This window comes from Oncorhynchus kisutch, linkage group LG11 (genome assembly GCF_002021735.2).
Source record: "Oncorhynchus kisutch isolate 150728-3 linkage group LG11, Okis_V2, whole genome shotgun sequence".
Lineage (NCBI taxonomy): Eukaryota > Metazoa > Chordata > Actinopteri > Salmoniformes > Salmonidae > Oncorhynchus > Oncorhynchus kisutch.
Window position 1 is genome coordinate 58,119,615 of NC_034184.2, and position 13,190 is coordinate 58,132,804.

At 44.5% G+C, this 13,190-nt stretch overlaps 1 protein-coding gene across 1 annotated transcript in view; it reads left to right on the forward strand.

The window, feature by feature from the left end:
- Positions 1 to 13,190, forward strand: part of ptprn2 (protein tyrosine phosphatase receptor type N2) — a 254,053-nt gene that overhangs the window by 214,183 nt on the left and 26,680 nt on the right. The window contains exons 12-14 of the mRNA XM_020494845.2: positions 1,708 to 1,923; positions 5,302 to 5,511; positions 12,853 to 13,000. Coding sequence (XP_020350434.1) covers positions 1,708 to 1,923; positions 5,302 to 5,511; positions 12,853 to 13,000 — 574 coding nt within the window. The remainder of the gene's footprint in view (positions 1 to 1,707; positions 1,924 to 5,301; positions 5,512 to 12,852; positions 13,001 to 13,190) is intronic.

Below are 13,190 nucleotides of genomic sequence, written 5' to 3' on the forward strand. Positions count from 1 at the left end.
CCATATCTACTGGGTGAAATACCACAGTGTAGCATCACAGCAGCAAGATTTTTTGAGAGAGAGAGAGCGAGAGAGAGAGAGAGAGAGACAGAGAAAGGACTGCTGCAGCAGACTGACGCTAGCCACAGTTTCAGACTAAGCTTTTTTTCAATCCAGTGTAAATCCTTATCTATCATACTGAATACGTTCACTCATACTCAATCTGCCAAAGGCATTGATGCAATAGCTCAAAGGTAGCCGAAGCTTTGCTTCTCTCATCTACCCTCTATGCACCTTATTAAACGACTTCTCAGTTGCTGTCAAGCCACTTGGCTGTTGATTGAAGCTGCACGTCACACACACTCACCAGACCAACATGGCCAATCGGTGTGAGCGTGTTACCAAAGGCCTGTATGCACTCCCCGAAGGTTAACTTGACCATGCGTTATGACTATTAAAAAAATATGTAATAAATGCAGCTATGTTTGTACCTTACCCTTTTGAACCCCACGACTAAGTACCATGTTGAAGCGGTTGATGATTGTTGTGTGTTTTTGGTTTGATTGAAGTTGAAAACCCTTCTGCAATGACGGATGTAGGAAATTCAAGTGTATTGAATAGATGAGGGTGTATGGGCTTGTTGATGGGGTGGATGGACCACTAGTCCATTTTGGGAAAGGGGGATACCTAGTCAGTTGTACGACTTAATGCATTCAAGTGAAATGTGTCTTCCGGCTTTTAACCCAACCCCTCTGAATTAGAGAGGTGCGGGGGGGCTGCCATAATCAACATCCATGGCGCCCGGGGAACAGTGGGTTAACTGCCTTCTGATCAGGGGCAGAACAACAGATTTTGTCCTTGTCAGCTCAGAGATTCGATCCAGCAACCTATTGGTTACTGGCCCAACACTAACCACTAGGCTACCTGGGTTCACTTATTAAATGGTGCTAAAATCTTCACAGTGGTCCATGCACTTACTGGAACCCAGGGATAGGCTACCCAGCCTGGCAGCCTCACAGGGGCCTGTGAGACAATACCATGCCAATACCATGCTATTCTCCTTGGCTTAGCTCCAGGGAGGGGGTTAACAATGTCTCTGAAAGGTTCATTCTGGTGGGCTTCTGCTGGGTAGACCCAATCTGAGATCCCCCTTTCAGGCCATCCTAGCAATTACTTCAGGGGCCTTGGCCAGGGCCCTAATCCAGCCAAACTCAAAGCTGGAAGGCTAATTAGTGACAAGCTTTTACTGTCCAAATCTCCTGTAGCTGCACAAAGGCAGGTCTCCCTATGCCAGAACAAAATGGGCCCTAAATGTCTATAGTGTGTAGGCTGGACAGAAGAGAGTAATAGGACTTGAGCGAGTTTGAATGCACATTATAATACTACTATTAGTGTAAGGTAATGAGTAGGCTGGGCAGGGAGTGAATCGGGACGGGGATGAGTGGGCGTGGCTGGGATAGACAGGGAGGGAAATACTGTGTTCATTTGTCTCCATATTTCCGTAGAACAAATTACAAAAATCCCTTGTTTTGGGATTTTCTAACATGGAAGTTATGCTTTTCCATCCAGATTCATGTCAATTTCAGTATTTGTACATTTTGTCATTGGTATGTGTGTGCATATGACACCCTTGTTTCTCCAAATATGTGATGAAAACACTGCACCGCACAAACATTGCCGTAACCTGGATGTATAGGCCGTTTTCTCATCCCCTTTTCTCTCTCCCAGAAGGGAAGCTTGAGGCAGATCCCGGTGGTCACGGAGAGTCGTCTGGAGTCTGGTCAGTTCCTGGTCTTGACCGTCATCTCCATGGTCCTGATCATGGGGGTGCTGGCAGCGTCTGGCTGGCTCTTCTGCCTGCGCCACCGCTCCCACCTCCAAATGAAGGAGAAACTAGCCAGCCTGGGGACTGACACCAGTGCTGATGCAACTTCAACCTATCAGGTGAGAGGAGCCTCCTCGGCCTCAGCCAATCACAGTGCAGCGGCTGAGTGCTCTACTGGTAGAGCATGCGCCCTGGTCCCGGTCCTTTATTCTGATTGGTCTGCAGTGACACTTAGTCGCTGTCTATTGAATGAGTTGATTTTAAGGGAATATCTGGTTGTTGTTTTGTTTTATTGTCACACTTGTGACAGTTGGTTGTAGAATGTGTGTTTGTTCATGATAGAGATAGGTTGTGACGTAAGGCGGGTGTTATCAACAGAATATATGGCTGTGTAAAAGTATGTAACATTTCTGTCACCCGATTGCAAGATTACCCTTAATTTGATTCTGTATTATGGGGAAGTATTTTTTTGTGGTTTGGTTGTAATTTAAGACTTCAAGGAAATAGAATAAACAATTGCCAGTCAAATGTTAGCCTCGTAAAAAAAAACTGCCTGACTGCTGCACTCAGCCTGGTTCAACAAGGCCAGTCGAATGTATCTAGAAGTCTACATTTCTGGTAAAGCCTTGATATTCCAGTGAGAGTTGTATTGGCTATGACCTATGACTAACGGGTTTATTGTGTGACCTATTCCTTCCATTCCTCCATGTTTAGCGGCCGGCTGGTTGGCCGGCTCGTATTGATTTTGTCTTGGGCTCAGCTGTGCTCAGCGTGGACACTCAGTGCACATCCACACATCACATTTGCATTCTCAATATTTAGTCAGCCTTTAACAGTGTCAGGGGGGGGGGTTAATGGCCTTTTACAATATTTACAATATTTTATTCTTTGTTTACAATATATAGGTGTTGTTGTAGCCTCATATTTCCTATGCACATACAAGAGCAGATTCATTGTTATATAATGTCGAATATTTTGGACAACTTAGGATGTTGGCATTCAGCCAAGGTGGTGGAATCTTGTTTTTTTTTTAAGACAGTTCACATAGTTTCCCTGTTTTTTTTTCTGGCGCCCCGCCATTAAAGCTAGTTAAAGGCATAGTTTACCTAAATTACAAAATGACATATTGGTTTCCTTTCCCTGTAACCAGTCTATGGAGAAGGTATGACAGCAATCCATGCTTTGGTTTTGTTTCCCTGGCACTGTTTCCACATGCTAAAGTTTTAGCATTTGTGACACAAATCCCATTCAAGTCATGGGACCGATATTAGCTTTTTTCGCGCATTATGTCTAAATCATCCAAAAGTATCTCAAATTGATCGTGAAGCCCAACAAAACCAAAGCATGGATTGCTTTCATACCTTCTCCATAGACTGCTTACAGGAAAACCAATACAAACCAAGGAAACCAATATTGTAATTTAGGTGAACTATCCCATTAAGGAGGACAATTATGCCTTTGCAGCCTAAATGGAGGATGCTTTATGTACGAGCCGGTCCACGGGGGACACGAGTGTACTGCCGGGAATGCCCATCTATCTTAGACGATAGTGCAGATCTAGCAGCCACTATCGGCTGCCTAAGCTAGTTGTGCCTAGGCTAAATGCTATTTTTCTGGGACATATATCCTCTCTGCGTCCCCTTTACTGCAAGTAAAAGAGTTGCACGAATTACAAGGTTTTCCAGAAATCCAGGTTGGAGGATTCCCTGATTTCCTGTTCATTCTCTCCTCCACCTACTCCAACGGGGATTCCTGGAAAATCTGGACATTTTGGCAATGTTAACAGAATTGTGCAGCCTTTATGGGCCCATAACGAGAATACAGTTCCATTTGAGATGCAACCCTTGACTCTGTAAAGGTATAGACTAGAGAAACTGGATGAATTATTAGGTGGACATGGAAAGTGCCCTGAGGCCGTGGCCCAGGGCAGATTCTCATGGTTATAATGATTAAGGTTTGACGTAGGGAAAGCTGATCCTAGACCAGGGCATAGAGTGAAGTCTCTGGAGTGAAATATCACAATAATAGATCATGAGATAGACTAGTAGCAGTGTGCTGCTTTCAGAAGACGTTTACCTACACGGCCTTCTGCCGTCCTGGCTTGCGGCTATGGCCCCTGGTCAAAAGTAGTGCACTTGTATGGGGAATAGGGTGCCCTTTGGGATGCAACCCTGGTTGTTAATTGTGGTTGAAGATCAGTCTGGGTCTGACTGGTGCAAGCTACACACCAAACACGATGGGCTTCGCAGATTACTGTGAATATAATGGTGAAATGTTCAGCTCCAGATAAGACTGACACTATCGGGAGTGGGGAAGTAGGAAGGGGGAGAGAGGGGGTTTCGGGTATTGTAAGATTGCATCCTTCAAACTATCAGATGTTTTTTTTCTTATCTTTTCTTTCCTCTTTTGAGTTAGGGGAAGATGACTGGCTGGCTAGATAACGCCCAGTCTCCAAATCCCTAATGGAGCGTCGGTGAGCACAAGGCATGGTGGGAGAAAAGCTGAGTCATTTTGTAGAGAGGAGTAATCTTCATGGTGGGGTGGCGGCAGTGGGAGAGAGTCTTTTATATCGACATCTCCTCTGAATCTCTCTGATTCCCATAGAATAACAATAGAATTTCACCTGCGGTATCAATCCAAATGCCAAAGTAAAGGCCTTACTGTAGATGTGAATACATAGGCTGCTCATCTCTGTTGTAGCTTTGTAATTACGAGAGAGATCGGCTGCTCAGTTCAAAGAAAATCCTTTGGGTTTAATGTATTGATTCCCTGTTATGTATACATTTCTTTGAGTAATGGAAAATGAGATTCCTCTTCCCTAAAGATGAGTGTGGTTGTTACATTTTGAATGGGGGCAGTATGTTTGTTTCTCACGAGCAGTTATCTTTCATTTTGGGCTGTAGTTTTGTTGCATTTGTTTCTCATCTATTTCACGATTGTCTTCAGAGTAGCTTGTGCCTCCTTATAAGAGAATACATAAGTGCCTAATGCGTTACAAAACATGTGGCTCATAGGAATTGTTACCAAATGTATACAAATTGAAATCAATACTTAACAATGAAGACATCCCCTGCCAGCCAGCAGCCCAATGTATTGTTACAGTTTATTGCTATTTGTTTTGTAAAATGGTGGCAATATACTGGCTTGACCTGGGCAATTCAAGCGTTTTAAAGTGAACTGCATGACCTTTGACTGTGTTTTCTATTTACTGACATTTATATAGATAGGTTTGCTACAAACCATGCTCCATAGGCCACAGTGATATCCCAGACTTATGCAGTCTGCAAAGATTAACAGGGTGTCATGTGAAATTACTAACTAATTAAAACAATGTCTGTCTGGCTTTTGTATTGGAGTCTTCAATGAATGAGAATGAATTTGAGTAGTATTGTATTTGCAATATTTAGCCTTGACATTGCAACAAAGTCCTTTTTTATTTGATTTGATAATACAGTAAGAATCAACCAGAGGCTGATCAGGTCCTCTCTCCTCTCCAGGAGTTGTGTCGCCAGCGGATGGCTGCGCGGACATCAGAGCGTCCGGAGCGTCCGGAGCCTCTACGGCACCACTCGCGGCTGAACAGCGCGTCGTCTCAGTTCAGCGATGGGGGGCCCATGGCCAGCCCCTCTGCCCGTAGCTCCACCTCATCCTGGTGCGAAGAGCCTGTCCCCGCCAACATGGACATCTCCACCGGACACATGATACTGGTAAAAAAAATATATAGTCTATCTAACCTTTCATCATGGAGAGCATTACATTTGAGCAGATGTTCTTATCCAGTGCAATTAGGGCCAAGTGCATATCGACAGATTTGTCACCTAGTTGTCTTAGGGATTCGAACCAGCAACCTTTCAGTTACTGGCCCAATGCTCTTAACCGCTGGGCTACCTGTCACCCCTGTTTGGGGTAAGTGTGGTGTATAGTGTGTGTAGGATAGGATCTGGTCTGGTCTGGGGTTCCTATTCCCCAAGCACTCAGCCTCCAGCTTTCATTCTGTTTGTCTGTCTGGCTCTGTCTCTCTATCCCTTTCTCTCTCTATCCTGGCTAGATCGCTGCCATTTTTATTTCCATCTCTGTCTTTCTTTCCATCTCTATCTCCCTCTTTTTTCATTTACTTTATCTTGGCCAGTCGTCTCTGTCATTCTTTCTCTTGCTCTTGTTTTCTCTCTCTCTGTCACTCTTTATCCCACTCCCTTGCCACTCTCTCTCTCTCTCTCTCTCTCTCTCTCTCTCGCTCTCTCTCTCTCTCTCTCTCTCTCTCGAAGCCAAAGCGAGACGGATATTGCATTGTGTGATGAGAGCTGTTCAAAAGAGAAATATCATTACCCAGCTGATTGTCAGTTGAACGTTTCAGATTTTTGTTTTGCTTTTCTTTGAAAAGGCTTTGAGTCCCTTGTGGGGCCCCTAGTTGCACACACAATGGATTGTTTTAATTTTGCACAACTTTTGTTTTATTCATTGCAGACAAGCTTGATAAAAGAGATGGATAGATGTCTGGCTGTGTTTTCATTAATGGGGTATAATTCATCACAGTACGTGTCAGGATTTTGTATTGGAGTCTATAGTGAATGAGAATGAATTTGAGTAACGTGTTTAATTCGTCATGGATGGGCTTTATTGCAAATGTCAAGGTTGGTTGAGACACCTCTTTTGAAAACATTTGAATAGAACATATTTGGCCTTTACATTTACAACAAAGTCCTTCACTATTATATACATCATTTGTATTTGCTTTGATAATACTACAGTAAGAATCAAACATATTCACTGCAGATTCTTCAGAAAACCTAAGTATAATGCACAAATAAGCCTCACGGACCTTGACTCCATTTTGACTCCTGAGTGATTGACAAGGAGGTTGTTTCTCTTTTGAAATCCATTCGCACCTCACGTGTAACCATGTGTGAGATTGCCTCGGTATCACTGATGTCAGAGCCAATTCTTTTCATCTCTCCTGTGCTGTTCTCTGTGGATCTCATGCAGCGTGGACGGTGGGAGCGATGAGTACCTTGCTCCACCAAGATTGCATGCTGGGCTGGGCTCTCTTATAGATCACACCTACATCTAAATCACTGGATTAGGAGGCTCTTTCTGGCCCAATCTACTCTTATCCAAGTTTCACCTGGGCTTCATCCCCAATGGCACCCTATATAGTGCACTACTTTTGATCTGAACCATGGTCAAATGTTATGCACTAAATAGGGAATAGGGTGCCATTTGAGACATTTGCTTGCACTTGTTTTTTCCTACTAGCACTGACTTTGCTGATAACCTCTTTATCAAGGAAACATTTACTTACTACGACTGTGATATGTGGTTGTCTCACCCAGCTACACTATATATACAAAAGTATGAGAACACCCCTTCAAATTAGTGGATTTGGCTATTTCAACAAAACCCGTTGCTGACAGGTGTATAAAATTGAGCATATAGCCATGCAATCTCCATAGACAAACATTGGCAGTAGAATGGCCTTACTGAAGAGCTCAGTGACTTTCAACGTGGCACCGTCATAGGATGCCACCTTTCCAACAAGTCAGTTTGTCACATTTCTGCCCTGCTGTTGGTGTGAAGCGGAAACATCTATGAGTAACAACGGCTCAGCCGCAAAGTGGTAGGCCACACAAGCTCTTTTTATTTTTTTTATTTATTTTTTTTCATTTGACCCCTTTTTCTCCCCAATTTCGTGGTATCCAATTGTTTTAGAAGCTACTATCTTGTCTCATCGCTACAAATCCCATACGGGCTCGGGAGACACGAATGTTGAAAGTCATGCGTCCCCCTATACACAACCCAACCAAGCCGCACTGCTTCTTAACACAGCGCGCATCCAACCCGGAAGCCAGCCGCACTAATGTGTCAGAGGAAACACCGTGCACCTGGCAACCTTGGTTAGCGCGCACTGCGCCCGGCCCGCCACAGGAGTCGCTGGTGCGAGATGAGACAAGGATATCCCTACCGGCCAAACCCTCCCTAACCCGGGCGACGCTAGGCCAATTGTGCGTCGCCCCACGGGCGCGAACCCAGAGTCTCTGGTGGCACAGCTGGCGCTTCAGTACAGCGCCCTTAAAGGCCACACTAGCTCAAAGAACGGGACCTCCGAGTGCTGAAGTGCGTAGCGCGTAAAAATTGTCTGTCCTCGGTTGCAACACTCACTACCGAGTTCCAAACTGCCTCTGGAAGCAACGTCAGCACAACAACTGTTCGTCGGGAGCTTTATGAAATTGGTTTCCATGGCCGAGCAGCCACACACAAACCTAAGATCACCATGCGCAATGCTAAGCATCAGCTGGACTGGTGTTAAGCTCACCGCCATTGAACTCTGGAGCAGTGGAAACGCGTTCTCTGAAGTGATGAAGCCCGCTTCACCATCTGGCAGTCCGACGGACGAATCTGGGTTTGACTGATGCCAGGAGAACACTAGCTGCCCCAATGTATAGTGCCAACTGTAAAGTTTGGTAGAGGAGGGATAATGTTCTGGGCCCGGTTTTTCATTGTTCTGGCTATGCCTCTTAGTTCCAGTGAAGGGAAATGTTAATGCTTCAGCATACAATGACATTCTAGATGATTCTGTGCTTCCAACTTTGTGGCAACAGTTTGGGGAAGGCCCTTTCCTGTTTCAGCATGACAATGCCCCCGTGCACAAAGCGAAGTCCATACAGGAATGGTTTGTCGGGATCGGTGTGGAAGAAATTGACTGGGCTGCACAGAGCCCTGACCTCAACCCCATCGAACACCTTTGGGATGAACTGGAATGTCGACTGCGAGCCAGGCCTAATCGCCCAACCTCACTAATGCTCTTGGGGCTGAATGAAAGCAAGTCCCCTGCAGCAATGTTCCAATATCTAGTGGAAAGCCATCCCAGAGAGTGGAGGCTGTTATAGAAGCAAAGGGGGGAACAACAGCATATTGATGTCCGTTATTTTGGAGTGAGATGTTTGACGAGCAGGTGTCCACATACTTCTGGTCATGTAGTGTATCTTAAGAGGGAATGCACTAACTGTAAGTCTCCGGTTAAGAGACTTAGACTAAACAACAACAAAAATGTCATGTAAATTTAGGACGCAGCCCTATTAATCATGTTTCTGTATTTCTGGCTGAAAGCCATGGACCACATACCGTTATGTTAGTCCTGGATATACAGTGATTTTTCACATTTTAGTACAGGTATTCAGTATTGTAGAGTGAGATGTATATAATGACTTCCAAGGTTCAAAATCAGAGTCAGCGATGTTGGGGTTAGTTTTGAATTGTTGCCTTGACTTTATTCTCTCCTATTGTTGTAGACCTGGTGCTGAGACATATTGAAACATGCAGTCTGTGTGTTTTGGTCACTCACGCTTATTCACCATAAATTAGAATGTGTATGGATTATTTCAATGCACAGTATGTACATGCTGTGTAACCAATTTCAAACATACAGTACTCAAAGACAAACAGACTTTTTAGGACATGAACAGTAATAACAGCTATGTGATTTTCTGGCTTTCATCTCTATTGCTTTTACCTGGTTGTTCCATTTTTGATTTCCCTTGGAGTCATGTTTTACTTTTTTGGGGACTGCTTTTATGCTGTCCAGTAGATATGGTTGTGACGTTGATATAATTTCCATTCTTACTGTATATGTACCCTCCGTAAATGGTTATTTGTTGCCTCAGAAAATCGATAGCAAGCCCAAGGCGACATTGCATCATTTTTACGACTTACTTCCATGTCAAATCTAATTGAAAACAAATAATTTGTTGGAGTAAGGCAGGAGAGGATAATTAAGCAATAAGGCACGGGTATATGTGGTATATGGCCAATATTCCACGGCTAAGGGCTGTTCTTACGCACGACAAGGCCCTATTGGCCATATACCACAAACCCCCCGGGGTGCCTTATTGCTATTATAAACTGTTTACCCAATGTAATTAGAGCAGTAAAAAATAAATGTTTTGTCATACCCGTGGTATACGGTCTGATATACCGCGGCTGTCAGCCAATCAGCATTCAGGGCCCGAACCACCCAGTTTCTAACAGCAAGTATATCATGTTATAAGTGATTTTTATTCTCTTTTATTCCATCCCTGATTGATAGGACTGATTGCCATGCCCTTCCTCTCCAGGCTGTCCCTGGCCTCAGATTATGAGTAGGGTGCCTACTACTCTTTTCAGACACATCATACTTTTCCCATTGTATCCCCTTGTGACTTCACACAGCATTTCATAGTCAGTTACTGTTCGGGACTCTGGGAACACACCTGCACAGCTTTCATGACAGCGACAGCACAGTAGCAACGTTGTGTTACCTGTTGTGTCTTTATTTCCCTCAGTGTGAGTTAATGTAGCTTCTCTATCTGGCCTGCGAGGGCTGTTGTTAGGGGGGATTACTCAGTGTTTCCTTGACACCCGTCCTCTCAGCGTCTTTGATTGGCAGCCCAGACACTAATCCCTTATTTACTGAACCCTGTTACTCCGACTTGCATTCCAAATGGGACCCTATTCCCTACATAGTGCACCACTTTTGAACAGGGCCCATAGGGCTCTGGTTAAAAGTAGTGTACTATGCAGACTAGAGAATAGGACACACACTCTCTGCCTCTAGAAGAGGAGGTGGTTCGCTGCGTCATCCGATCCACTTTCAGGCTGCTACATCACTACATACAAAGCTTCCGCATAAAAAAAACATTTGTATTTACAATTTGGGATAGGCGCAGAGTAAGCCGTTGAACGGCGGCAATTCTGTAGCCCTTCTGAATGTATAGTATGTACTAATATAGAGTTTATACTGTACGTCTGTGTAGGGGAGTGGGAGTGGTGTCGTGCTGTGGAGCTACCGTGTCTGCATCCTACATGGCATGTTATTCCCTACATAGTCTACTACTTTTGACTAGAGCCCCATGGGCCCTGGTGAAAAGTAGTGCACTATATAGGGAATATGGTGCCATTTGAGACAAGGCCAATATACGTGTTCCCCACTGTCAAGAGAACTGCATGCGACTGGCTCTGTCGAAGTGTTCATGACACCCTGTCAGTCAACTGTCAAGACATGTGTCGAAAATGAGTTCAAAAGGGCACCGTATTCCCTATATAGTGCCCTACTTTTGACCGGTGCCCTGGTCAAAAGTAATATCAGGGCATCTGGATAGATGAAAAGCTGTCTCGTAAAAAAGCATATCGATGAGTTAGTTAAGAGGCTGAGAATGAAAATGGGTTTCTTCTATAGACATAGCTAAGTAGTAGAAAGCTGATTAATTCAGTCGACGTTCCTATCAGTCCTAGATTATGGCAAAGTCATCTATATGAACGTAGCTGCCACTGCATTAAAGTCGTTAGATGCAGTTTGTCATCGCGCACTGCGCTTTATTGCAGGCGACAATTTTAGTGCTCATCACCACATTCTCTACCAGAAAGTCGGTTGGCCCCCTTTGATGTCACGTAGTAGGTTGATACATTCCTATGTTTTCATATATGAAGCCTTTTTACAAAAAGTCCCACTGTACCTAACATCCAATACTAAACTTTAGACATACGAGTTACCGCACCCAGTCTCAGGGACGGCTAACTCTGGAAATTCCTGAGTTAGGTAAAATCAGCTTTTAGTGTCTTTGAACCTTGTCTGTGGGACAATCTTCAGAATGTTCCGAAATGTGATGTTTTGGCGCCTCTAAGCCAATTCAAAATTCTGAGGGCCTTTTTACTGATGAATATCTTTGTTTTTCATGACCGTGTTGTTCTTTCTGTTTGCATTTTGAATTTAGATGTTGATGTGTGTATTCTCTGTCATATACAGTGTATATCATTCAGGGCTCATCTGTAAAAGAGACCTTGGACTCATTAGGACTCCCTGATAAAGTAAAGGTTCAATAAAATAGGGAATAGGGTGCCATTTGGGACGCAGACCGGAACTTCAGAAATGAATAATAACGGCTGTCAAAAACTGTCTGCTAGTTTTTGACGGAGATATCACTTGACATTCATATTTTCTCCCTATAGTGAATGGCGGAAGAGGGCATTGTAGAGGGGCTCATTTCCCATCATATGCTGTACTGTCTCAAAGTATGTCCCTGTATTTATCTACGGTTCTGCCGTGTCCATGTCGAGAGTTGTTTGACAGCCTTAACTGAGCTGTAGATAACCACCGTGCATCACCTCCCCAAGCCAACGCACCTCCACCGCCTTTAATGTGTGATAAAAAGCCCAGCACATCTGGGTATTGCTTACACAATGCAGGCCTAACACAATGACGGTCTAAACCGTTTAACCCCGCGGGGAGCAGGGAGCGTTGATACAAGCGTCAGGGGAAACACTGTTCCTCTGAAAAAGAGAGTCTTCTCCGCAGCCTCCGAGCTCCATAAGACCTTTCCTGGTTTGTTAGAGGAGCTGCGTGTTCTGTTTTTCTTCTTCTTCACCTTCTCATCCCCCCTGCTTTTATTTTCTCCTTTGTCTCCCTAGCTAATTCAATTTTGTCTTCACCGATCGACGGCTTAAACGCAGACAATCTTATCAGGGGCTGTGCAAGCGGTTTGAAAGACGGTGATTGGAGCGCCCAGTATTTCCAAGTATTTCCAATGCAGGCAGGCCTTTCAGGGGTCTTAATTGCGGGGAGGGGTTTTCGGCGGTCCCTACCGTCCCAACACCTCATGCATTTAACCCCCCCCTGTAATTTACACAATGGAGAAGCTTAGGACGATTTACCATGATACTGTACCTGATCATGGCTCTAGAGCCTGTCTAGAGCCTGTTTGTTGGTCTGTCTGATGACATGGGTTTAGTATTCTGCTCCAGTGTGTAGGTAGGAAGGCTTTTGAGATCCACTGAAGTAGAGTGGGTCTACAACATAGGCATTAGTTGTTTTAGTCTTTTATTTTGATCTCTTCTAGACAGTGAATGACAATCACAAAATCTTCTATATTCTGGGGGCACCCCACTCCATCCCTCCCCTCGAAATGTTTCTGTATGTAATTACCTTTCCATTTCCAGTTCATTACCTTTTGTTTGGTTATTTAGTTGTGTGGGGTTGTTTTTAAATGGCATCCGTTATCTCTCCCATTTTGTCTGCTCAGTCGTACATGGAGGACCACTTGAAGAACAAGAACCGTCTGGAGAGGGAGTGGGAGGCGATGTGTGGCTACCTGGCTGAGCCCGGCGCCTGTAACGTGGGCCAGGACAAACACAATGCCAAGAGGAACCGCACCGACGCCGTGGTCGTCTGTGAGTAGTTTTACACCCCTCTGACCGCGTGGTCATGGATGACCGCAGTATGACCACATCTCTCAGTAGTCGATTACTAGGTTATTCCTGTGTTGTTCATGACCATGTGAACTGCCCAGGAAAACCAGTGTTTTCTATTCCATATCATTTATCAATAGTTCAATGTTTCAATCGTGGAGAAGCAAAAAAA